We start from the raw sequence: 26,460 nt of genomic DNA, 5'->3' as shown, positions 1-26,460 counted from the left end.
TTTCCTTTCCTTTCCTTTCCTTTCCTTTCCTTTCCTTTCCTTTCCTTCCCTTCCTTCCCTTCCCTTCCCTTCCCTTCCCTTCCCTTCCCTTCCCTTCCCTTCCCTTCCCTTCCCTTCCCTTCCCTTCCCTTCCCTTCCCTGATTTCCCTTTCCCTTTCCTCTTTCCCTTTCCTCTTTCCATTTTCTCTTTCATTTTTTCTTTAAGAAAACACATTTATAAGATAACAAATTAATCCTTCATGTGCAAGGCTTCTATTGTAACTGACATCCTCTTCCCAAGGGAATTTTTAAAAGACGTCTAATGAATCATTAAAAAGGAATGAGTAAAGTGTCAGGGATAAGCATTTAAATTCTGCTATCAGACCCACCAACCTTCAGTGGTCTATCAAGCATAAAATTTAATACAACCAGAATTCTTTAAAATGCTATTAAATTTTATGTAATTTTGCCATAGGTATTGCATTTGTCCTTGAAAAAATAAAGACAAGTTTAAACATGACTTCAGAGTTAAAAGTTGATTCTGGAAACCCAAATCTGGAAAAATTCTAATTAAAAATGTGGGTTAATATTATTCTAGTTCAATATTTCAGGTTTAATGTCATTTTCATGTTTTGTAGGCTAATGATATATATATAAATATATATATATCATTGTACTTTATGGGATTAAACATTTTTAAATGCCTGGATTTCGATTGCTTCTAGTTATTTTATACCTGATGATTGTTAACGTTCAGTGCTCTTAAAAGGAAAATCCAGTGTGATGATCATAGTTCTGTCTCTATTTTAAGGCATTATCTTATAATATGGGGGGTGGGGGTGAGGAACAAGTTGTTTATTCCTTTCATTTTATATTAGTATTCCAATAAAGAAATTATAAAGTATAAATACATTGGACTATTTTTAACTGTTGCATATCTTGACTTAAATGTTGCTGAATGCATATATGGTACACATTTTAATTGCAGACATGGACATCAGAGAAATGGCATCTTCCTCAGAAGGTCAGATATGTGATTGACCTTGATTTCATTGTGGCTTTTTATGTATTTACTGTGGATTACATCTCTAACAAACAGAACCACTCAGCAGCTTCCATATAAACTCATGATTTAATAATAGATCACTGTTCACATCTCATTTTTCTTTTACTTGCTTGAAACATTAAGGTTTACCATTTCAGCTACTGAATTACACAAAGCTTTCTTCATCAGTTTGAAGTTTCCATTGTGAGTGCTCCTGACTATTATGATTTTTCCCTTTCTTTTGCAGGTTTTACATTTTCACATAGTTGTTTTAATGCAGATGATCGCCTGTGGTCTGAGTTTCTTTACGCACTTTTTTTTTATTTGCATTTCTTTTCACAGATGAAGATGACACTTCAGTTAGTACACCACCAGCAGGTTAGGACTGACTGTGATAGTGCTTTGTGTGTGTATGTATGTATGGATTTTTCTCATGACTATTACTGAAGAAAGAGTCCAAACTTTTGGACTGAACTCAAAACATACTTATTAGAGAATAAGATTTTTGCGGTGCCCAAAATTAAATTAATCCATGTTCTGAAGTACAGGACCTTCATACCAGACAAGTTTTTTTCTGGTCCTGACTCGAGGTTTTTGTTAGAACTTTTGCTATTGGAAGGTAAAAATCAGGAAGCATCTCTGAAGACAATTCCCCTTGTCTGTTACTGTTGACAAATACAGAATGCATTTCTAGGTTAATCTTGAGACCAAATTCCAGAATTACAAATAAAACAGTTGCCTTATAATTTCAAAATAAATTTATCTACAGAACTGTCTATCACCTCTCCTTAGGCCGTATGTCTTACCTATAAGACAGGTAGTTTTAATTTACTACTCCAAGCCATCACTGCCAAGCTGGCAGATAACATGCCTTGGGTAGTTGGCAGAAGAAAAGCAACAGTACAGGGGTCATTCATGGTAGATGTGACATGGGCAACACTTCACCATTGTTTGCCTGAAGAAAAACAACATTTTTTAAAGACTGTCAATTAGACTGTCAATGAAACACAGATTTTGGACGCTGAAAAGGCTTTGCAGTGTGTCAAATGAAAAATTTTTAATCTTTCTTAAAAATAAATAAATAAATAAACTAGTTAAAACTTTTCACTAAAAATATTTTGAATCATCTTCACTGCCTTAAATGATCACATTTTCTTTGTCCATTGCAAAAGACTTTGCATTATTAACCATGGGCTGCATGCTATCTGGAAAGTCAGTAGCAGTACATTGATTTACACTGTCAGAGAACCTCACTGGTAAGAGCTAAAAATATAAATAATGTTTTAAATCACAAAACCCTAACATTTAATTTCAATTATTAATAATATTTTTAACATAATAAATAAACAGACTATTTAAACAATTCAAAGTACTGTTCCCTCAGGAAAATATTCTAATCTTGCATGAAGAATCAATGTTCTTAAAATCCCAATGACCTGAGGTCAGTTAAACTGTGATCTCCGAGCTGGTGTCATCTAAATTGCTCTTCCCTTTCAGATGGGATGTCTAAGCCAGCGGAAAGAAAAGATTCAGGTGAGAACTCCTGAACAACATGTTGAAACACTCCAAATTTTACATGATAAAATCATTATTAATGAGTTATTTATTAAAGATAGTACTTAATTTTAATTCCACTGTTTATACACATTAGCTTTTCAAATGCTTTTAAATATCAGAGTCTTAAATAGGTTTCTAGCACCTAAACCAAGAGCGAGAGAAGGCTTTGATGCACCAGACAGGACATGTATCAGTCTTTACACATACATACATACCTATCTATCTATATATATTTCCATATAGATAGATATGCAACTATTCCCTTCCTCAGCCTACAGGGTGGCAGTGGCATACCTGAATCCCATACACAGTCCCCAGGAGACTTGTAGGAGAATGGCTTCTTCTCACAGCTCAAAGGATGGTGGGGAGAACTTAGCAAAGTCATAACCTCTTTCTTCCTACTCTGCCAGGTAACGCATACTACACCCAGTTTTGTGGTTTCAGGATTTGCAGCCTCTGGAACAAAATGAGCAGCAGGTACTTCAACCATGGTTATTGAACCGGCATAGCAGCCTATGCCAGACCCACGAGGCAACGTCAAACTCACGTTTTGTTCTGTTTGTTTGATAAACAGGAAAAAGCTAATATCCAGAGGCGATGATAATATGTATGCATTATTTTATGTGGTACTGAATTAATGAGTCTATGTAAGTTTCTTCCATTTATTAATATCCTTTTTCCATTTCATCCTGTGGTGTCTCAGGTTCATTACTGAACGTGACAAGTACCTGTTTCAAGCACTGTTAGATCCTTCTGTTCATATCAGTAACTCTCCCTTGTTCTGATGTTAAGTGTTTCCATATACTAGTATACTATATCAGCATAATCTAAATATCTAGATTATATAGAGTATATATAGATACGTATCTATATATATTTGTGTGCATGTATGTCTGCATCTGTCTTCATATATGTGTATATATGTGTGTGTATATACATGTACGTCTTTACATGTGAAAAATATTGTACAAGCAGAAATATACAGGGGTATTAGGCACACCATACATAATTCGTTGAAAGAATTAAAGGTAAAGATGTTACAGCAGAGCTATCTAGCATTTTGATGTCTTTTTGAAATTTCTAATAGACTTCAGGATAATAAAAACAGTTTAGTTGCATTTTCTATGGTTGTCATTGCAATAGCAATTTTCATGAGTTGAAAAGGTTCCCATAGTAGTAATCTCTAGAGATAGAAAGCCAATTTTGACTTCTAGCAAACTAGTTTCAACAGAAAATACTGAGCAGGGAAAGGATCTTTAAATTTCAGAACATGTCTTGAGAAGATTAAATATGTTGTTTAATTGGATCATTGTTTGTACTAGTTACAAAACCAAAATCAAAAGAGCATTGGATAAACTATGGAAAGCTATATTTGATTCAGAAATAACTAGAAGTCCCTTGGGAGCAAGGGATGCAGCTCTGGTTTGAAAGACATGGCCTGCTTTGTTTGGTATAGCTGAACATTTCCACATTTGCTCTGCTCTTCAGTACTGCCATGGTAGCACTGGCTTTACTCAGTTTTACCTATGAACTGGCCAGAACTCCTCAAAAGAAAAGAGATGTGACAAGTTCTTTCTTGGGATGAGACATACTTTACCTTTCAGTAGAGAGGTACCCTCTCTTGGTAGAGACAGTCACTATCTTGCTCTCCCTGCCTTTTCTGTTAGGAATTAGCTTTAAGCATGCTTTTGCATGCAAGAAATAACCATACAACACAAAGCCCTGGATATTCAGATAAGCAGAAACACCAGGAACGCACAGCTGTGCTGGCACAGTTTTCTACCTTGGGAATGTTGCTCACTTGCTTCTTCTCTCACTACCATTACTCCTTTTCAGTTCCAAAATCTGTTTCTAGAAGAGAAGATGCTGTGCCTGAACATGTGATGGAATCTTTTGCATCTGAAGAACTATTTCCCTGTAATGATCAATTCCCAAACTCTCTGTGTCTATCATGATAGAAGAGAACAAAGCTCAAAATTAAGCTTCATCAGTGGCCTATTTTGGAAGCAAAAAGGACAAACTAGCTTGTACAATCAACTGAGTTTGAATTTCGGAGACACTCACAGAAACAATGCATCATCTGTGTTTTGTGTGTGGTTATAGCTGTTTGTGTTTTCAGAACCTCCATCTCTGGTTTCCCTTCTGAAAAACAAAGAGCTGACCTTTGTGTATTGCCTCTGTAAAGCACTCATGGTTGAATGCTGGTGCCATTCAAGTTGCCCAGTACCCGCCTTGGCTGATCAAGTTGCCCTCTCTTCTTCCCTAAGAGTTTCATTTTCTGTCACCACAGAGGTAGCATTCTTTCAGGAATTGTACACAATGTGATAGCCAATCCATGGATGTCAATGTGAACAAAAACTTACATATTTTTCAGGACATCTAAAGAAAGAGGTAATAGGGTTAGACAGTTTAGTGAGTTCAGGTAAGTGTATTATGTAGGAAGTAAAACATGCTCAGGTAATTGATATTTCCCTCTATCTCTGCATCTCAGTATGGTCAATTGGAGATGGAGTTCCAGAGGAGACAGAAAAACGTGATGACTCCCAAAGATCCACCTTATTCGTCGAAAAACCTCAGAGTGGTTCAGTGAGTGTTGGTAAGTGCTTGGAAACAAAATTAAAAGCCACTTCCAGAGAGACAGAGACAGAGACTGAAAAGAGGTATGTGCATTTCACACAGCACTCAAGTTCCTGCCCCCAGCTACAAATGCTTCCACTGATTTTAGTTGGATGTGAAGTCCACTTTTTGAAGGCAAAAAAGAATTTAAAAAGAGAGGCAAAATAAATAAATAAATAAATAAAATTCAAAACTAACCTAAATAATTTACTGGGCACAATGGCTAGGAGTCACAGTTTCTGGAGAAGAGAGCTGATTACTATGATGCTGTTGGTTTTAACGTTGTTGATATGTCAGGAAGATCTCATCTACACAGAGGCCTGCGGTGTAGCCTAGAGATTCCCAGGTCAACTTTTATGCACTGCAGCTGCATGTAAAGTAGATTGAGCTGATTAATAGGAGCAAAGTTGCAAGGAGGCTGGCTGAGTGGAACTGTCACCCCTTATATAACCATTCTGGGGGATTTGCTCTGGATTATCTCTAGTCTACTGGTCTAAATACCTTCTAGCAGTTGGAGCACAGGAGGTAAACTCTCAGAGCACATCTTTGGTTTTAATTTCATCCCAGAGGAATTCAGTGCAAGTGGTCCGCAACCCTTCTGTGAAGTAAGACAGACCACAGTAAATGGGGAGAACAAGGAGGTTCAAACTGCACTCCTGAGCCATACTAACATGTCAATGTAAGCAGTGTAGCAGCATAGCAGCAGTGGTGCCAAGTTCATACAGGTTACTTAAAATGTGTGTTATGTACAGGGATACACTAGTAGGTGGGCAGATGGGTTTTTCTTACACACTCCTACTATTTTTCTGTTTCTGAGAAGAGAATTTGGGGAAGATTTATTTGGAAAATAAATATAAAGAATTAGCTGTATTCTTCTCTGGAATCCCTGAATGTTAGGATGGAAGCTCCCAAATCACTGTTTACAGAAGAATCTTTTCCTTCCCTTTTCACCTTCCAGAATTAATGATAGAAATAGATGAAGAGCTCCAGACTTTCTTTTCCAGACTGGACTTTATTTATGTTACAACTGCCTAGCAGCCTAGGAATGTGCATGCTTATTTTAAGCAAGGAAATGCACGTATTGGGAACAATTTGCCCATGACAACATGGAGTTTTGCCTCAGCTAATTTTTCCTGTTTCTTAGTTTGGTTCAAGCTCTACATTGTCACGGGCAGAAGGCTTCCAGACCCCAAATAATTAATCTTTGTAACACTCTGCAGTGTATATTCTCATAGCCTCTGTCACCCCCTCTGATTCTTCCTGTCATGGTAGTGCCAACACATGGAGACTGAAAGGAGCCGTTGTAAAAGAAACTTGTACAACTGTGACTGAGTTATCATGGTCCTCAATTATTGTGTTTTTTTTTTTTTTTCTCTTTTTAAAAGGTGGGAATATTACATTTATTGCCAAAGTAGAAGCCAAAGATCTTCTCCGAAAGCCAAATGTTAAGTGGTTTAAAGGAAAATGGATGGACCTGGCCAGCAAAGCGGGGAAGCACCTACAGCTGAAGGAGTCATTTGAGCGTCATACTAAGGTGTGACTTTGTTTTTCCTTCTCACAGAGGCAAAGCTCCAAAGAGAACTTACAAATCAGTTTTAGACAATAGACAGAATTTCAAGAGAAGTGGATTCTAACCCTGGCCTCACCATACTGGTTTAGGTCTAGAAGACAAAAATTTTACCTTCTGCTTTATGCAAACGTATCCCCCACATTAACAATTATGTTTGATTTTTAGATTCACACATTTGAGATGCATATCATTCAAGCTAAGGAAAACTACGCGGGGAACTATCGCTGTGAAGTATCTTACAAGGACAAGTTTGACAGCTGCTCTTTTGACCTTGAAGTCACTGGTAAGATTCCACTTACATCTGTAAAGCTTTATAAATATATATATATATTTACCTGAAATACCACATCATTTTGTTCAGAACCTTATCATAGATGGCAGAGAATTAAGCATCTGTGATTTCGTATATAAACATTGGGATAAATACTCTGCAGAACATTTAGGTTTGATCCAAAAAATATAAAAGCTGGCAGATTTAACTCCCATTGAATTCAAATCAGGCTACAGCACACAAGACAGAGAACCAGGCCTAGGACTATTCAGAGAGTGAGGTTTTGTCTAGCAGCCTCTGAGGAGTGGGAGATGTAGAGGGCACCGCCCTCCAGTGCTCGCACCCTGCTCAGGCATGGTGTGATCATACCTCAGAAAGCCAGATTTCTTCTACACCACATGAAAACAATGAATAGCCCAACAAGGAGAGCACTGGAGATTTATACCTTTGCCTGCTTCTGCATTCTAATAGGTTTGACCAGCAAACATTAACCCGCAGTCTTATCTTTTCCTTTGAGAGCACTTCAGCCAGCACAACACTGCATGCATACCTGCACCATCAGCCTGAGAAAGACAGATTGTCTTCTGAAATTCCAGGGACAGCAGCCAGCAGATTAAATAGTTGTTCACTCAAGTAAAACACACTTATGAAACGGCCCCGACTGGGTTGTTTTTTCACCAGTCAGGGCAAGTAGGCCACAGTGAAGGGGATGTTTTATGGCTGACTGACAGCCCAAGGGGCACAGGAAGGCCTCTGTACTCAGAGGTCTGCTAGCCAGGAGCCTGTGTGGCTGCATCCAAGCACTTGGTGTGGATCAGAACCTCTTAATCCGATTAAGACTGGCACAGAGGAGTAATTCACACAAAGCCAAGAGTCGCAATGGGCCTGTAGCCATAGAGAAGACTACCTTTTTCATCTGAGGCTTGGCATACTGAGAAAGTGAGAGATTCAAGTGGGAGATAAAGGGTAGGGAATGGGAAGAAAAAGGCCAGAGCCTGTGTACAGGCAGGAAGGGGTTGTGAGAGAAACACCACTGAGACGGATTTCCTACGTAGAACTGCAAGAAGTAGGTCAGGGAAATTCATAAGTAAACTTGGTTTATCATTGAGCAGCTTCACATCTATCAGAACTTAATGTCAAAGGGACACAAACACTGACTTAATGTCAGAGGGACACAAACTGTGATCATTTAGCTGGAAACAGAACAAATTTCACATGCCAAATTGCTTTGATTACATAAACTACATCAATTTCAAAGTACATTTTTAATTCCTATATTACTGTACCTTCACAGAATCTTCTCAAGCTGCTCCATCCATTGACATCAGATCTGCTTTCAAAAGAAGGTAACTTCAACCGGTGATCCCATGAAACTCCTCAGTAGTGGATGCTGGTAGCGTGTACAGAACTTGCCTCTATCTTGGTGGGCAATTGTATCAAGTAAATTCACACTGGTTTTTGAAATAAATATTTAAGAAGTGGGGCTTGAGGTATTTGTTAGTGGGTAAAATGAAATAGCTACAACACATGAAGAGTACTCTTCTGAAAAATTACAATGTCATTGCTTTAAGGGAAGGTATAATATTTAAGGTAATTCAATATCTGATTCTTCAGAGGTTTTAAAAAACATATTTTCATTCACTAAAATATTTCACCACATTCCTGAAAATTGTCAGCTATGACAGGAAGGACCCTGGTCCTTATCCTATACTGATCAAAAGCAGAGACAAAATGCACACTGATTTCAAGGCAAGAGCTGGCCTTATCTTATCCTACAGTAAAAAAGTGTCATAAGGCCATCTTTAGAGAAAAACTAGAAATAATACATACAAATATAAATATATAAATATACATATGAAATACACATAAAATATATAGAAATATTAAATATATTGCACAGGCTCTAAGGTAAAGCATTGTGTCTGACGTCTTTTCCCTTCTTAGTTACCATTGTTATAAAACAACAATTAGAATCATCTTTACATTTTCTTGATAAAATTGTCGTACAAAGTATTCAAACTGAAAATGTTTTATAGATAGAAAATGAATGAGGTTTATTAATTTACACATATAACAAAAGTTGTGACTAAGAAGTAAGTGCTTTTATTTAGAAAGATTTGATTTAAAGAGTAAAGACAAAAGATAATGCATTAAAGGTGCACACCTCTCTTTAGCACATCCTTTTTAAAGTGCAATAATTTTTTTTTAAAGTGCAATCATTTTTAACTGCAATAATTACTGCCCAATCATGAGGATATCTCTGAATATTTTCCATTTTTTTTTAAGGAATACATTGCGTGCAAAATGAGGGATAAAATACTGTCATCAACTGACTTACCATTCACAGGATTTTGCCCTTCCTGTTTGCAAACATTAAGGGCATTATATTGTTTATATCAATTTGTATAATAAGGTTTTACTGCTTAAGAAAAATATGTACCTTCATAACAATATTTAATCTGTAAAAATATACAATGTACTGTTTTTAACTGATTTCTCCCTTCATTTAGAAAGTTAAGTCTTAAGTATAATGTCTAATGGTATTTGACATATACATTGTTAAAACACCACACAGCAATGCAAATCTTTGTTTTACATTCATAGCAAAAGATCAGCACAAGCCCTTTGTTTTTATACAGATACACAATGTAAATGAAAAACAAAGCTCATTGTGTTGACTAGCTTATGTTCATTTGTGTTACTGAAATCTAACACAAATCTTGGCAAATTTATGTATGCAGTTACAAAAATTTGTCATCAAAGTATAATAACAAGCAATACAAACCTTTGTGTTATTTTTCACAAGTGTCTAAGGTAACATAACTTGTGTGAAAAAGAATACAAGTTTGTGTTGATTTTATACCATTAGTTGTGTGTCTGGACAGTGTTGAGTATGAGAGATGTGCAGAGAGTTTGCAATGTGTGTTGTCTAAGTTTTTGTGTATTAAACAAAGATTTGATCTTTTTCTATTAATAACAGCGGTGATGGACAAGACGATGCAGGAGAACTTGACTTTAGTGGTCTCCTGAAACGTAGGTGAGAACCAAGTGATGCAGTGAGCAGGTGTGGATTGCAAACCATTAGGTTCGCACACAGAAAGAGTCAGGTGTAGCATTAATAACTTCTTAAGACTTTTCTGACCTTTCTTTTTTTTTCAATGTTTCTAACTATCATTCTCATAGTATAATATGCAAATATTCAGTTAATTGTACCTTTAAGTGTGCTGAAAAGAAAACTCAGACTTGAGTGTACTGGGAAAAAAAGTGAGCTACAATCTAAAGAAACCAATAACATTTAGTCTACTTGCTGTTTCTTTTGTGTTTGCATGGAGGCTTGAGGGGGAGAATTTCCTACATGGGGATGAGCAGTTCAGAAAACTGTGTCAGTTGCAAGAGCAAAGAGCTGCAAGGGTTGAATTTACGTATTTGGGTATATCTTAATTTGATTTCATAAGCATTGCAATACAAATAATCATATTATGCTTTCAAATCATAGAGACTAGTATTCTTTGTAGCTTTCTGTTTCAATATATGCACATAAATATTCAACAGTTGTTTATTTGCCTTAAATACTGTGATGGGGAAAAACCTGGGCCTGCATTTCTCTGGTTCACCTTCAAAATCTGGTGATATAATAGCTATGCTGTTAGCTATTTCAGACTTTAAACCCAGGTTAGTCTTTTAACAGATTAAGAAAACTCCAGGAAAGGAAGAATTGACCTTACGCAACCTTCCTCTGCACCAGTTAGTCAGCTCCTCTTTCTTTTTTCTTTTTTTTTTTTTCTTTTTTTAATTTATCAAAAAAAATGTATATGCCATGGAAATCAATGGCAACTGACTGCAGAGATCTGAGAAAAGAACTATATACTTTATTTCATCTACCACTTTCTCTGAAAGAGAAAAACCCAATATACAGTATTAATTACATTTAAAAGTTCACAATAGGATCATGGACTATGATGGGGAAAAGAGTATTTTGGCAACTAAAGCAAGACTGAAGTGAAAACAGGAAGGCTGAAGATAAATGTAGGAAGTGAAAGAATTATGTGAACCAATTTAAATATACCAGGTCTTTGGTTTTTTAATCTTCTCATCCCTTATTAGGATCTTCAGTTTGACTTTTTATCATACTAATACAACTTACTGTAAGAGTTCTCATGACTGCCTGTGGGGTGTTTTACTAACAATGTGAGGTGCATGTAAAAGGTCTTGGTGTTTTCATGGAAAGAGAAATGTGAAAAAGTCTTGTTATCACTTTACTAACAAATAACTGATATGTTTTATAGGACAAATACTGTATAGCCATATAAATTAGTATAAGTATTGTGGTTAATGGGCAAAGCAAACTTTTACTTTATAAACATCATTTAATTGTGGTGAACACAATGTCTCACCTCCTTGTTTCAAGCACTGAAATGCAACCTCATACTTATGAGCTTAATTAGTAGCAGTAGGGCTGCTACTTAATCCCCAGTGTGGATATTAGTAGCCATTTCAATTATAAAAATAAATGTTTTCATTTCAGTGTCTCAAAAGGCAGTGTTGCAGGTCCACTCCTTCTCATTTGTATGGTCATACTACCAAGAAGAGAGTTAGAACTTTTCACCTGTCATGCATAATAGACTAAACATATTTGTTTGTTTTAAAAAACAAAACAAAACTAAACTAAACTAAATGCAAAGAATCTATATACTGCCTACTTTCTAATTTCATGCTGGTCTTGCAGGAAGACAAACCAGTTTTTATCTCAGGAAGCAACTCTGTGACAGGTTATGCTTCATCAATGCAATGAATCAATAACAGCATGAAATTCCAAAAGGTACAAGATCTCAAAAACACTCAAACATTTAGGTCATTTTTTTAATAAGTATATCTTTCAACAACATGCACATTTTCAAGGAAAAGGTCTGAAAGCAATTTTGTGGTGAGATCAATCCGCTTAGAAAATGTGCAGCATTGTTTGCCCACTACCCACAGCAGAAACTATTGTGGTCTCAGAACAAAGTTGGTTTGCTCTGTGTCAAAATTTGTTCTCCCACTACTTAAGAGGGAAAAAAAAACGAAGAGCCTGGAACAAATTACCTCAAACTGGTTGAAAATCAGGATACTCTAACTGATCCTCATTCTCAACTACTGCCTGATTTAAAGGCATACATTGTCACAATACCCACAGAGTGTAAATCCTCTTAACACGGACAGGAGTTGTGTGGCAAGCAGCCAGCCCTGGGAGAGGAAAATGCCACCCCAGTGAGTGTGTCAGCTTTTACATATGTTTGCAAGGTGATCTTGACTTGCCACCATGCAGCAGGAATCTCAGCAAAATGCCATCGTTCGCAGTACATAGTCACTCTACAGAAATCCTGAGCACAGACAAAAGTAAAAAGAACAAAATATAAAATTAGATACGAGAGATTTTCTAAGAATTATTCTAAGCTAACCATGTATTTCAAAGACTCCTCAGTAAGAAGTTTTTATTCATTTTTAAATAAAACTGGCATATTAGGAAAATTAATAAATCTCATGGGTTAAACAGAAAAGTGGTTTTCCATAGTTACTCATCCAACAATGCAGGGATCTCCAGTGCTTTTTCTGTATTCTTGTTAAACAAAATTCTCTGACTTGATCACACTCAATTCTAACAGTGTGTCACTGCAAAGCTCAGTCTTTTTGTTTCTCAAATGTTTATTTTCTCATTCTCTTCTCAAAAGAACTGATTTCATTAGACTGGCTTGATCAAGGCAGAATGATCCTGGTCTGAGCCTAATGAACTCACAGGAAAAAAGGTCTACATTTCTGCTTCAGTTCCTGGTTTGTTTTAGCAGTTCAATTTCAGCTAAGCTCTCATTCTCAAAAATTGCCATTTTGTTTAGGATGCTTCCATTTTCTCTCATCTAATGATTGCCAGTGTTACTTTTCTCTGTTGTTTTTCTTAGCTTGGAGTTGAAGATAGTAAATATGGTATTGAAGCGCAAAGCACAGGCCTCTAAAACATTTCCCATTCTTAAGACTGAGATAAACAGGGAAGCCATCAGATCCATCTTGCAACTTCAAGCTGGTGTGAGAATCTCTAGTTCCTATCCATATGCCAAATTTCAAGTGATTCTAAGAAGCACTGGTGTAACTATAAACAGACCCAGATTCCCTTAGATTTCAATATGTCATTTCATAGGTCACCACCTGCAACACTTGCAGGGACTGAGTTTGAAAGCATTTTTGTATAATTATGAGATGTATGGATTAGACTTATATCTCAGTGGTGCCATCATAAATTTTCTGATTCCAGTGATTTAAACAGGATTAGCACATATGCTATTATAGTACTACATTTTCAAGCTGTTTCTTTTTATAATGAAGAAATATAACATTTCTAATAGCTGATTACATCAAAAAGGACAGACTAAAACTTATACCCAAATTCTGCCATGGAGAATGTAAACTAAGGTGTGAGTGTCATTCTGAACTGATCCACTTGTACTGAGTGGACCTAGGGCTTGAATTCACTTACTTACAGATGTATGGAAGGCTTGATGTCAAAATGAAAAAAAAAATTAAAAAAAAAAAAAAAATGATGGTGACCAAATTTTCATCAAAACATTTCTAACCTCACCATGGATTCAGTTCCACCCTTTTCCTGGTATGATAAGGCCTCGCTAACTCTTCTCCCACAATTTTATTTTGCTACTGTTAGGGAGGTTAAACAGCAAGAAGAAGAACCTGAGATAGATGTATGGGAGCTCCTGAAGAACGCTAATCCCAGTGAATATGAGAAGATTGCTTTTCAGTATGGTATCACTGACCTGAGAGGCATGTTAAAGCGTCTGAAGCGCATGCGCAGGGAAGTGAAGAAGAGTGCAGGTATGGATAAGGCAGAATATTTTTATGTTCCATAGTCAGACATGACTATCCATCCTATAAGCCAAACTTACTGCATTTCCATGCAAGGGCACATGCATACTCCAGCCCTGTCCGACACACTGCAAGGAGTTAGTCAGAGGCGGGCTTGGTCGGTCCACTGCTACTGTAGATACCCTGTCCCATTCAGTGCTTACCAAAACCATCTCTCCCTCTTGGCCAAACAGTAGTCCTAACTGGAATGAAATCTCCCAGCTGAGTGAAGAGTTTTTTGTGGTAATACAATATGGAAATTAGACCTTGTGTTACCATTAATATCTTCTGCTCTAAAATGGAGTCATCATTGTTTGCTCTTTTTAATTTCATTTTGCTCTTAATCTGACATTTTTTCTGAAATCCCAGCTGAACTAAAACCCCTTCACCCTGTGCTGGGTAAGCGCATTCAGGGCTATCTCTCTCCAACTACCTTATAGAATAATGTGTGGTACAATGCATACATACATAAATACAGATATGTGCTTATACAGATGTGTATATAAATATAGGTATATGTTTCCTAATATATATAGACACAGATAGATACACATACATATACCTCATGCTATCCATAATACTATTGTGTCATTTGCTTGTTCCTGGTGAGCATTTCAGAACTGGATGCAATATACCTCTGCTGTTCCACTGGTTTCCTGAAAGATTCCCTTTTTGCATAGATGAAATCCTCCACCCCTAATGAATGCAGGAACTTTCCCAAAGGAAAGGAAGCATGGCCAAAATTTCATTAACCCATGATGATTGTCACTCTGTAAATTAGTTACTGGGATCAATGGCATATGGGTGACGCTAGAACAGTGTTCAAGCAACCATAACTTCTGGCAGAGTCTGGACCAAGACTTGGCTTGTTCCAAAATGTGCTGAGTGCAAAGATGGTGCAAAACTGTCTTTGCTTAATATTTCTAGTTCTGCCCTGAATTTTATGGACATATTAGATATTCTGAATAAATGATTTTGATATACAGATATGTCTATTTCAGCTTGTCATAAATTCTTAGAAGTAAAAAAAACTGTTGTACTTATTTCTTTGGAAATGTTCAATAGTTTATAGCCAGCGAGATAGTCAAAGTAAATTTCCTTGCTTTTAGAGTAATTTATTTTATAACATTCTAGTCTTCAAACTCATAATTAATGATACAGGATATCCAGTATAAAAGAAAGAATAACAAATTTTAAGTTATGAAACGAAAACATCTTTTTAGGCATATACTTAGTAGAGATTTCCCATCCAAAATGTGTTGTTGAGACAAAGTCTGATTGAAAGAGTTCATCTAGATAAGAACAATAACTTTCTCTCAACAAGTACAAAAGCTAATTTAAAATAGTTTGCAGTAATCCAGCTGCCTGATACACCTTTTCTCCTCCGCCTTTACCTCACATCATCACACTTGTGATGCTACTACAAATTAACCTTTATGGACAACTTCTTAATTTGCTGGTATATCTGATTCCAGCCACTGTTAGGAGAAATGGAGTTGATGGGTTTTGGCTGAGACACTGTGGCAGTTTTTGAATCCAGTGAATCTAAAGGGTTGAGGAATGGGGAAACTCCTCACCTACTCCTACTCTACGAGTGTGGTGTGAGGAAAGGCCTGGAAGTTAATGCAGGAATCGTGCAGCTGGCAGGTAGAGCTGCTCCCTACCCAGATTTATCACGTGGAGGTGCTGGAATGTTGTAATGTGAAAAGAGCATCCCTCGGCACCAGGGACCAGCCTGTCTGGTCCCTCCCCAGATCCATGTTGAGTAGGATGAGGCTGCCAGTCATATCAGGATTTTTCTGCAGTCAGGGTTTTTCCTACAGAAGCATCTTTAGATGGTATGTGAAATGTCTATATGATAGGCTGGTAGTAGGGTGTTTTTCCCCTTATGCTACATTTATTATAAATTGAAATCTCTTACACTTCAGTAAGATCCAAAAAGAAAAAGAAAAAGAAAAAAAAAAAAAACATATTCAAATGTAGTAGTTCTTTTCCTGCTGTTTCAATATCCTCAGTCCCCTGCAATGAGACTTGCATAATATAAACTTTATCAGAAGTTGTTTAGCATCTGGTGATGCATTTGAGGCATCATTCATTTTTGAGCCATAGATCATCTGCTCTCCTGGGTCTAACATTTGTAGCTGGCAATAACTAAATGTTGATGCTGAAGTGTTTTGAAATGTTTGAATTCTGGCCTTACCTTGCCCAGAACAACTTGGCCTACATTTGCACATCTCAAAGAATTGCTTTGAAAAGCTCCACTAGGATTCACAGACTGACAGCTTTTGCCTGGTTTCAGATATTTTTGCAAATGTTTGGCAGCTGGAACATTTATCACAAGTGGAATTGCAATTTACACTTTACAACCTTCAAAAAGAATCAGGAAAACTAATTTGGCTTTTCAACAATTCAATGTGTTTAGTCTGATAGCAGGAACCTCAAAAGAAATTTTAGCTTAAAATTCCCTGTTAACTTGAGCGGCGGTGCTGATAGAGACGTCCTGTTTAACAGATTCAAAATGATTCCACTGCACCACCTCTATACAATTTTACTCTGAAATAGTGATTCTCAGTAAGATGTCAGAGCTACGTCTACCCAATTCTGTTCAGAACAGGGTCATACTGCAAAGTCATGAAGAGATACTAACTTTGTCAGGGTAATCAGAGTTGCAGAGCTCTATACTTTTGCTGATACTGTTTCTAGAAAACGAACTTATTTATTTGGACCAGCCCAAGAATTGAGAGTGATGCATAACATGGTGTGTATATATTCTGATAGTTCCAATGAGTCTTATGCAATGCAATTTCAGCATTCATATTCCTATTTGCTTTCTGATCTTCTTTTATAATAACACTTCTCTTCCACAACAGCATTTGCCAAAGGTCTTGATCCTGCATACCAGGTAGATAAAGGAGGCAAAGTAAGGTTCATGGTGGAGCTAGCAGATCCAACAGTAGAGCTCAAGTGGTATAAAAATGGCCAAGAAATACGACCAAGTGCAAAGTAAGTGTTTTTATTATATATAAGCAATAAAATAGGTACATAATGTACTTCCTTGACAAATATGTTGTATAGATCTCTCTTTGCCCAGGTTTGCACAGATTTTATTTCTGGCATTTCATTATACTTTAAAAATTATGTAAATGATACCATACTGCTCATGGCACAAAAAAGCTCACTGCATGCTAAATGTTAACATAGATTTTTCTGTTTTATCCTGAGAGAAGAGAATTAAAGATCCTCAACAAACATAGAGCCATTTTCTGGTTGGTAGTTTTTAAAAAGTCAGGAGGCTTTGTGAGAAAATTAGTTTCTTGGCCTTGATTCTATGTCAGAAGGAGGTCAGAATCTTTCTATAGCAATTCATTACTAAGAGGAGCAACATTTAATATTATATACTTGCCTACCTAGCTCATAAGCCACCTATAAAATTATCTCCAGGCAACACTATCTGTTAATTAGATAATTAGTGTTAGGGATGAAAGGGAAATGAGGTGTGTGTCACTCTCCACTGGCCATTTATCACTCACGGTGAAGTCAACAACCTGTATTAGCTCAAAGTGACTTCAGCCATGTGCAATTTGTCTACTGTACCTAAGTTTCTCCACCATCTCTATCACCTACATATTGGTTTATACTCTGGCTTCGCATACAACAAGTACGTGGCTTTTTGGGTACAGACATGAGTAGAGGTAGAACAAAGACTGGAACTTGAGCCCTGTCCCTAATGTTCACAAAACCAGCTTTTACAAACTGCTGTAGAAAATCCCATTCCGAAGTCAGATGCAGCTTAGAACAGTAATGCACAACAGTGTAATGTTCCTCAACTGTTCCTTAACAGTCCCAAATCCTAGCAAATCTTCCCGGCCCTGTAAAAAAAATAAAAAATAAAAAATAATAATAATAGCGAAAGGTCCCTTACAGAGAATGGCAGTTTTCCTTTATTCTGTTGCTAGATAAGTAAACGAAGGACTTGGATTAATATTCTTGACTGACAAAGAAGTGTAATAAAGTATCTTTTCTTTAGCCCCTTTCTTTGCCATGAATAGTTCAGAACTGCTTTGCAGTCAACTATATATGTACCCCTCCAGTAGAAGGAGCTGGATTGAATGCTCCAGTGCATTTCTTCCAGGCTGCTGAAGCAGCTGTCAGATGCTAATGAGCTTTGGTCACTACAAACCTGGAGCAGATCTAAACTGGTGACATGAAGGTGAAAGGCTACATATCCCATTACCAAAACCTCATATCCCATTACTGATCTCTTGTGCCATCTGGCCTACCAATAATATTAACTTCTTAACCTTAGCTATTATTATGCTTCATAAAAATGTTAAGAGTGTTGGAATGAAGATGGTCTCCTGTTACTGGTTATTTTCATCTTTATTCATCTAGAGTTTCAGACTCCATTTTATTCTGTCATCTCTCTGAGCCTGTTAATTTTTTCTTTTGATTTTTTTTTCTTTTTCTTTTTTTTTTTTTTTTTTTGAACATCCAAGCCTGGGATGTTGGAACAAGAAAGAAATTGATTGTTATCACTCTATCTCATAGCTCTTTTTGCCACAAGGTCTTTGATTCTTCTTATTCTTCCTTTTGAAACTTGGAAATTACTTTCCAGGACTGCTTTTCCTGTCTATGTAAAAAACAGGGTTTTCCCCTCTCATAATCCCTAAAGAATTCTTACATAAAACAAAAAGGGTCCAGCAGTTTTGCTAATGTATTTCTGTTGTATTCCTGTTTAAACAGATACATTTTTGAGCACAAAGGTAACCAGCGAATTTTATTCATCAATAACTGTACGATGACAGATGATGCTCGCTATTACGTAACAGCTGGTGATGAGAAATGCTCCACAGAACTGTTTGTGAGAGGTAACTGCACCACCTGGCTTCTCTTTCACCTGTTTAAATTTGTGTGGCTTCTTTGACTGCAACAGAAATTAACAGGGAGGATCTGGCTCAGTGCATACTTGTTTTTGTTAGCAGCCTTTAGGATCACTCCCTATTTTTGTGATTCCTCACAGGTTTTTTTTCATCCTGTGTTTGGTAATTTAGTGAAAAATCTCAAATCAGGCATTCTAGCAGTTAGTTTTATCTCCATTTGCCCAGATTTAATGGAAGACTTTATCAAAAGCCATGAATATGTGGCCATTTGCTTACACTTTTTGCTCCCATAACATTGATAGTCTAACTGATAATATTCATGACATCCCTCACACACACAAAACAAATTGAGTTAAAAGGGTCCTTTTGGTTAGATATCCCTTAGAAAACAATTGGGGAATTCCTGTACTCGGGAAAATAAAATTTATAATGAAAGAAAAAAAATAATTGAATATTTCAGAAAGCTATTTATAAGAATGGATCCATTGCCCCTCTAAAAGCAGGATAACCATTGTGCACATTTCTGTTTCTAACCATGTGCACACTTCTATTGTCTTGTCAAACTTGAGTTTTGACAAGAAGAAGGGACTAAAACAGTAAGGGCACAGTGTTATGCCATCAGGTCATCTAATTGTGCATAACAGGCTGCAGGATCTAATGGAAATATTGCTTTCTGAGAGGGATCTGTGTCAGGCAAGTGATGAATCTCAACTTCTCATATCAACCTACCTGCACAAACTATCAATAAAAGGGGATGCAAGGCAGCTATTAATCTGAACAGATTTTTTTATTTTATTATTATTATTTTTAATTTAGCACATTTCCTACTAGCATCTTAATGAATAATCTTCTTTCTGATTTCAGGCAGAAAATAATGCTACAATACTGGCTTTGTAATTTTAACTTTGACTTTGTATTATCTTCTATACCATGATTTTGAAAACCTCCTGAAATTAGTTTTTTCTCTCAGATTGTAAATCTGTAATTTTCTCTTGTCAAAGATCCTCCAATTTTGGTAACCAAAGGCCTGGAGGATACCAATACCTATGTTGGTGAACGAGTAGAACTGAGCTGTGAAGTGTCTGAGGATGATGCAAATGTGAAATGGTAAGTCACAATTTGAACAGGTACTATTTTCCTAGAGAGAGGTGGGGGACAGAATATTTTAGTTGTAGGCAAAGATGTGGACAGTGTATTCTGTATCCGTAAGCCTACAATTTCTTAAGAAAATCTCAGAAGAACATTGTTCAGAAATGCAGTAACAGCAGAAATATCCTTGTACATTTGCAGGTAAGTTTGTTTACCATTATCTTGTGTCTTAAGGCTTACAAAGTCTTCTCTGGAAGTTTCAGTCTATGAGAGTCTTATTCACACAGGATTTTTATTGGGAAAATAATTACTCTTTCTTTTCTATTAGGTTTAAGAATGGCGTAGAACTTACCAATGAACCTAAATCTCGATATCGAATCAAGGTTGAGGGCAAAAAACACACTTTAATCATAGAGGAAGCTGCAAAAAATGACAGTGCAACTTACTCAGTAATGACAACAGGAGGCCAATCAGAAGCTAAGCTTTCTGTTGATTGTAAGTATAATGCATCTTATTCTTGAATTTGTTTGTCATAGTTTGCTATCTTACAGAAATAATTTACTTGCCTTTCTCTGGGGGTTTAAAGAGAGGCTTATCTTCCATACCAGTTTCTTAGCTGCAAATATCCAGTTTGCAGTTACAGGCAATGAATTAGTCACACTTGAAAAATTTCTGTCACTCCATTAATATGGAGAACAAAGCTATCCATGCAAAGATATATTGGGTCAACAAAGAGAAACTTTCAAGGCAAGTACTTGCTTTTCTTCAATCCTTTTTAAGTTTTCACAGGAAAATCAAGTCTTTTGAGCCAAAACCAGAAAAAAAGAAAGTATGTTGGAAAAAATAAACACTTCTACAACTAGGCATATTGTTAACATGCATCAGGACCACATGAAGTAAACTCATAGGCTCAAAAATATGGCTGTGTGGCTCCCTTGGTATTGTTTGTATATCTCTTTGAAACACTTTAAAATTTTATGAATCCTTATAATCTTCTGCCACTTTGATTTTAGGTAGAGTAGAATTTTTTATAAAATATAAATGTTAGTTTTGCAAGTAGATGTGTATAAACTACTAGATTTGGCCTAGCTGGCATAGATGAGCCAGCCCATGTTTGAGTTCATGGTTGTAGTAAGTTTGTCCTATGCTGTAAACTTATCACATATGCATGCACTCTGTTTTGAAATACACATATTTCTTTTGACTCTTCTTTACAAAATGACATCCTAAGCACAACCAATTAATGCTGTTCAGTTACCAAGTTGAAAATTATCCACTATGGCTATTGGACTCCATCACCATACTGATCATAGTGATAGATTCATGCATCTTCTGCTGAGTATTTTCCAACTGTCTTTCTATAAAATGTAGCCTTTCCCATCACTGTCAGATTATAGTCAGGGATATTTACTGCATACACATGGTACTGTGTATTCAGCCTGCACTCTGGTCTACAGCATCTATTATTCCAGAAAGAGGAAGTTCTTGGTCTCAAGTTTTACAAAAGCTAGTTATATCTGTGGGTATTCACAGGATAAATTAAGGTAGTTTAGCAAACACAAGAACCAGTAGTGTATGAAGTAAGTTTACTGTCCGAGTGGCCTTTGATAACAGCCTGACAAAATAGGCTCAAAACTAGTTCCTACTTGTAATGAACTACTTTAGTAAATCCTCAGATTATCTTGTATTCACCTGGGGGAGCTATGAGAGCAGTTAAGTCACAGGAAAGGTAGGCTGCAATCCCTTCAGGTGCATAAGTATGGGGACACAGGTCTTTCACATCTTGAAAGTTTCTTACTGGCCATTAGAAGATAGAATCACCCTCCTCCAGCACCTAAACACCAGAGGGGAAAGAATTCAAATATGCTTCTACTGGATATATCCACAGGATTATCCTAGTCAGGGCATGGGTATTTTGGATAACCCTTTCTAAGGCATCAGACAATGGGGAAATTAAACATTAAAAGAGATATACTTAAGTGGCTTACATGTACATATTGCTCGTATATGGAGTTCAGAGTTTTAGTATTAGAGGCATTTTTCTGATTTGAAGACTTGCGATTGCTAGTAGCAGCTAAGTTACAGAATCATAAGCTATTATTTGATATTAATATCAATATCTCTATTTCTCTCTTGCATAGTGAGACCACTGAAGATATCACTTGCACTAGAAGACCAGACTGTGAGGCTTGGACAGGAAATTCACCTGAAATGTGAGATATCTGAGAATGTGCAAGGGAAATGGTACAAAAATGGACAACTGGTTGAAGCTAGTGACCGTGTAAAGCTTTATCACAAAGGAAGGTAAGCATGTTGAGTATTGACTTGACTTTTGATAGAGTGACATTGTAAAGATGTACCAATATGTGTATTATTTCACTGAAAACTATCTGTTAATCATGTCTGATCTCTGTCATTCAAACGGACTTATTGTTATGGTCTTAAAAGCCATGTCTCCTTATCCTCTTTATACTGTGTCTTTTGGCTGTGGAGGACAATAATCAAATCCTTAATCTGTCTAGTTTCAAGCTGTTCTTTTTTCTTGACAATGCTGTTTCTGTTAGTATGGGATATTAAGCAGTAAGGTCAAAATGATGGTCAGATAGTATTAAAATTATGTAGCTTAAAAAATGTCAGGTTTTCTGATAGTTTTTGTTTCAGCTCAGACTCTGTATCTCTGCCAATGCAAAATATGTGGAGATATCATCCTTTGCATTTACAATTTGTCCTTTTGCATTTATTTGCAGTAAATGCAAATGGCCTTTGCATTTATCATTTTCCTTTGTCAATTAAAGTTTTTCAGTTAAAAAAAAAAAAAGGAAAAGAAAAAAAAGTTCTATCTTTAGCTAAAACCCTTTAAAAGCTCTTATCTTTAGCTGCATCCCATTGACTTCAGCTCAGCAGGCAGTTCACACAACTGGGAACTGGGTTTGTGAAGAAGTTCCTAAACAGGCTATGAAATGTTTGCATTAATTCTGAGTCCCAGTAAGGGACAAGTGCCATCTGTCCAATGACTCCTTGGATTGACTTCAGGTGAAGGTGCTCCCCATAACCAATGTAAGCCTAATGGGCGAGGTGAGGGAAAGAGGAGCAGGAAGGGCATAGAGGTGAGTCCTACCTTGAACAAAACTTAGAGCAGAATATAGGAGAGCAAAAATATCATTATACTCCCGGAAGATTCAGCTGGGCAATAAGAACAGCATATGCTTTTCTCACAGGTTTCTTTGTTATGCCGAACAAATAGTAGATTGGATCCTGTCATGAATATGGTCTATCAGAAGTTCGACCATTTTCACAATGGGATCACCAAAAGATTTCTTCTTAACCAAATTGCAATCTAATGGCGGCAGCACAGAAATCAAGTGTCAATGAGCTTATACTCCTGTGTTTTTCTGTTTCTGTGTACAAACAAAAAATGTTAGAACTGTTTACATTATTTTATGATCATCTCAATAATATATTCTATAATTCACAAAGTATGTAATCAGCTAAAGTACAACTAAGCACCCAGCAAATGATTTTTAGTCAGTAATTTTACACTTTTGTACAGATCTCCTAAACCATTTTCTTTGCAGATTTTTCTTGATAGCCTTCAACAGTATTCAAAAACAATTTACATGGATTTCTTTTTCGATTTTTTTTACAGAATCCACAGATTTATTATAGCGAGCGCTGCTGTTGATGATGAGGGTGAATACATGTTTGTACCAGATGCCTATAATATCAATATTCCATGCAAAGTACATGTTGTGGGTAAGTACTTGGCACAACGAGTTATATATAACATTTCTGACATTTGGAAAGTAAAAGCAGTGTGAAATATCCCTGATTACAATCAGCTCATTTCCTCTGACCGGGTGTCTACCTCAAAAAGCAGAACTGCTATTTTGGCAAAGTGCATGTGAGCTATTCAGAGAGTGCTCTGCCTGTGCTCAGGATCCGGTCATATTTTACAAGCCTGGGGCAGTCCCCAGGGAAGGCTTCTTAATGTTGAATTCCTGAACTTAAACCGCTATTAAGAGTTTGTGTAAAACACCTGTTATAATCCATTCTCAGACTTAGTGTTGTTGTCTTCGAAGAATTGGCTTGTTAATATTTTAAAATATGGTTTCGTTTGGTAAAATAATGGAGTAGGTACATATTTACTTATACCCTAAATATGTTAAATGATATCTAGAGAATTAAATGTTTCTGGCCATCATTAACTCAGTCAGCAGAATAGAAGGCTTGTTAATGAGGCCATTCTTTCAAAAACAATAAAAATAAATAATAAAGCAAGGCATTAACTCTTCCCCTGACAATACCCCACTGCCTTTTAATTTCAACCAGTGAATTTGAATCTAAAATAGAGCAATATAAATGATGAAAGTTTTAGAAAAGATGGTCTGTAATTGAAGTTGAAAGATGTGGGATACTTGTAATAGAAATAAGATTGGCAAGGGTTAAGGAGAAGAAAGAGGGGAGGAAGTACGCTCACAGATAAAATCTTGTAATAAAATAAAATCTTATTTTGTAAAAGTATATTCATCAGTTGTTCTCCATATCCATGGAGTACAGTAAAAGTAACCATTTCATTTTCAGAAAAAGGATTTAGATTAAGACTGTGACTGTAAAAATAGTGATGTCTGGAGTATGCTAATTCCAGATGAAGAAAGCCTACAATGACCAGATGTAGAAAGCCGTTAAGTGGAAATTTTTGAGAGCCACTTAAAGGAAACCTGTCAGAAATTATTTTAATATTCATAATTCTGCCTTGGGATGATAGAATATTTTTCTTTTACGGTCCTACTATTCCAAATGTTCTATGGTTCTATTGTTTATTTTTTCATCAATTATTTTCTTTGATTTTTTTTTCCACAAATTTATTCCAAATTAAAAAAAAAAAAAAAAGTTGACTAAAAATGCCAGGAAAATACAGATTGCAGACCATGTTTCTTTTTGTCCAAGACTTGTGCTCCCTGAACTCTCAGAGAGGCAGCCCTGTGAAAAATTTGGACAATCTCTCATTTTTCAGATCCTCCTAAACTCCACCTTGATGGTCTTGGGGAAGATAACACTGTGACAGTAGTGGCAGGAAGCAAACTACGGCTTGAAATCCCTATCACTGGTGAGCCAACTCCAAAAGTCATGTGGAGTAAAGGGGATAAGGTATGTTGTTGTTATACATATTTCTCTAGCTTAATGAGTGTCCTTTTACTTCAAAAAATAATCTTCAGTCTACTGACAACATGATTTTGATACTAGAGAATAAGAAGATGATACGTTTTACCTCAAAAACTATTCTCCCTCGAAAGCGGAGGGTAAAAATGATAGTGTTTAGAATCTTATGGATCTCTTTGAGGAAAAACTGAAATTATGAAGGAAAAATAATCATGTTGTTTGTTTGTTTGCTTGCTTTTTCTATAAATAATTTGTAAAGGAGAGGGACATATGAGATGCAGAAGAAATCTAGTGAAAATCTGCCAGACAGCTAATTATTGCGCACATAGTGCCCAGAATGTCTGTTAGGTTTCGACAGGAAGACATAGTAAAATTCAGTTTTGGAAAATAAATGATAAACTCTGATGGAGTGTCAAATCTGGAATAAAATGGTAGGTTGGGCAATTGGTGTCTTGCATCTGATGTCTTCATTGAAAACTTTGCATGGACACATCCCTGACTGTATATATCAAAAAGCCAGACTTTCCACATTTAAATTTTCATTGTGGTATGTGGAAATGGGAACGTTATTTTTGCTGGATTTTTGAGACCTATCTGGTCAAGTATCTGACTAGTATTTTTCAAGTATTAATGGTATTATCAACACCGTGGGCTTGTCCAAATAAGAAATTACTTCATTGATTATTTGAAATCAATGAAGACAAGTTACTGACCATTGCAATCCATCTGACCTTTAAAACTGCATGAATTACACTTCAATCTGACTTTTGGGAAAATCCAATACTCTCTTTTCAAAAATTAACATCTGATAGTGTTGATATAAGCATGTTCTTGATCACAGGGTAAGTGAGACTAGTGACCTTTCATTTGAGATGTAATGGCCAAACTGTGTACTAAATAGTTACAGTATTTTGAAGTTAAAATAACCAAGGGATAAATAATTGTCATTTTTGTGATAATCTGCTGACTGAAAACCAGAGCTTTAGTATGATTTTTCATATGGACACTTTTTGATGAAATGAGAAGCGTCCTGTATTGCACTTGGATTTTGATTTTTGAATGTTTTGAATCTCAAATCAGAAGCCATGACTTTTCCCTCAAATTACTTTGATTCCTAGTGGATCACAGACAGTGGAAGAATACGGGCAGAAACATACCCAGACAGCAGCTGTCTGGTCATTGACGCAGCTGAGAGAGAAGATTCAGGTCCTTTCAGAATAACATTGAAGAATGAAGCAGGAGAGGACACAGCTCTAATCAACATTAAAGTTGTTGGTAAGTCATGTGGAACAGTGCACACAAGCAATGTCTTTTATCATGGCCCTTTTCAATAAATGATCCCTGAAATGATCCTGCTTTTCTGCACCACAACTATAGCCAAATTTTTCTTCCTGTATCTGAAGGGTCT

General features: G+C 36.4%; 1 protein-coding gene across 8 annotated transcripts in view; it reads left to right on the top strand.

The window, feature by feature from the left end:
* MYBPC1 (myosin binding protein C1) overlaps positions 1-26,460 on the top strand; it is a 79,207-nt gene that overhangs the window by 29,461 nt on the left and 23,286 nt on the right. For 4 of the 8 annotated variants that reach the window (XM_035342135.1, XM_035342072.1, XM_035342094.1 and 1 more), the window contains exons 4-20: positions 968-1,003; positions 1,367-1,402; positions 2,522-2,557; positions 5,073-5,177; positions 6,583-6,731; positions 6,933-7,050; positions 8,333-8,384; positions 10,019-10,075; positions 13,727-13,893; positions 16,794-16,926; positions 18,667-18,791; positions 19,805-19,910; positions 20,221-20,387; positions 22,034-22,196; positions 23,539-23,645; positions 24,907-25,040; positions 26,171-26,327. In XM_035342135.1, the coding sequence (XP_035198026.1) occupies positions 968-1,003; positions 1,367-1,402; positions 2,522-2,557; positions 5,073-5,177; positions 6,583-6,731; positions 6,933-7,050; positions 8,333-8,384; positions 10,019-10,075; positions 13,727-13,893; positions 16,794-16,926; positions 18,667-18,791; positions 19,805-19,910; positions 20,221-20,387; positions 22,034-22,196; positions 23,539-23,645; positions 24,907-25,040; positions 26,171-26,327 (1,848 nt within the window). The remainder of the gene's footprint in view (positions 1-967; positions 1,004-1,366; positions 1,403-2,521; positions 2,558-5,072; positions 5,178-6,582; positions 6,732-6,932; positions 7,051-8,332; positions 8,385-10,018; positions 10,076-13,726; positions 13,894-16,793; positions 16,927-18,666; positions 18,792-19,804; positions 19,911-20,220; positions 20,388-22,033; positions 22,197-23,538; positions 23,646-24,906; positions 25,041-26,170; positions 26,328-26,460) is intronic. The other 4 variants (XM_035342090.1, XM_035342081.1, XM_035342106.1 and 1 more) reach the window with 4 other exon arrangements.

Source organism: Oxyura jamaicensis, chromosome 1, assembly GCF_011077185.1.
Source record: "Oxyura jamaicensis isolate SHBP4307 breed ruddy duck chromosome 1, BPBGC_Ojam_1.0, whole genome shotgun sequence".
Lineage (NCBI taxonomy): Eukaryota > Metazoa > Chordata > Aves > Anseriformes > Anatidae > Oxyura > Oxyura jamaicensis.
The sequence above is the reverse complement of the archived record's forward strand: the minus strand, read 5'-3'. Positions and strand labels throughout refer to the sequence as shown.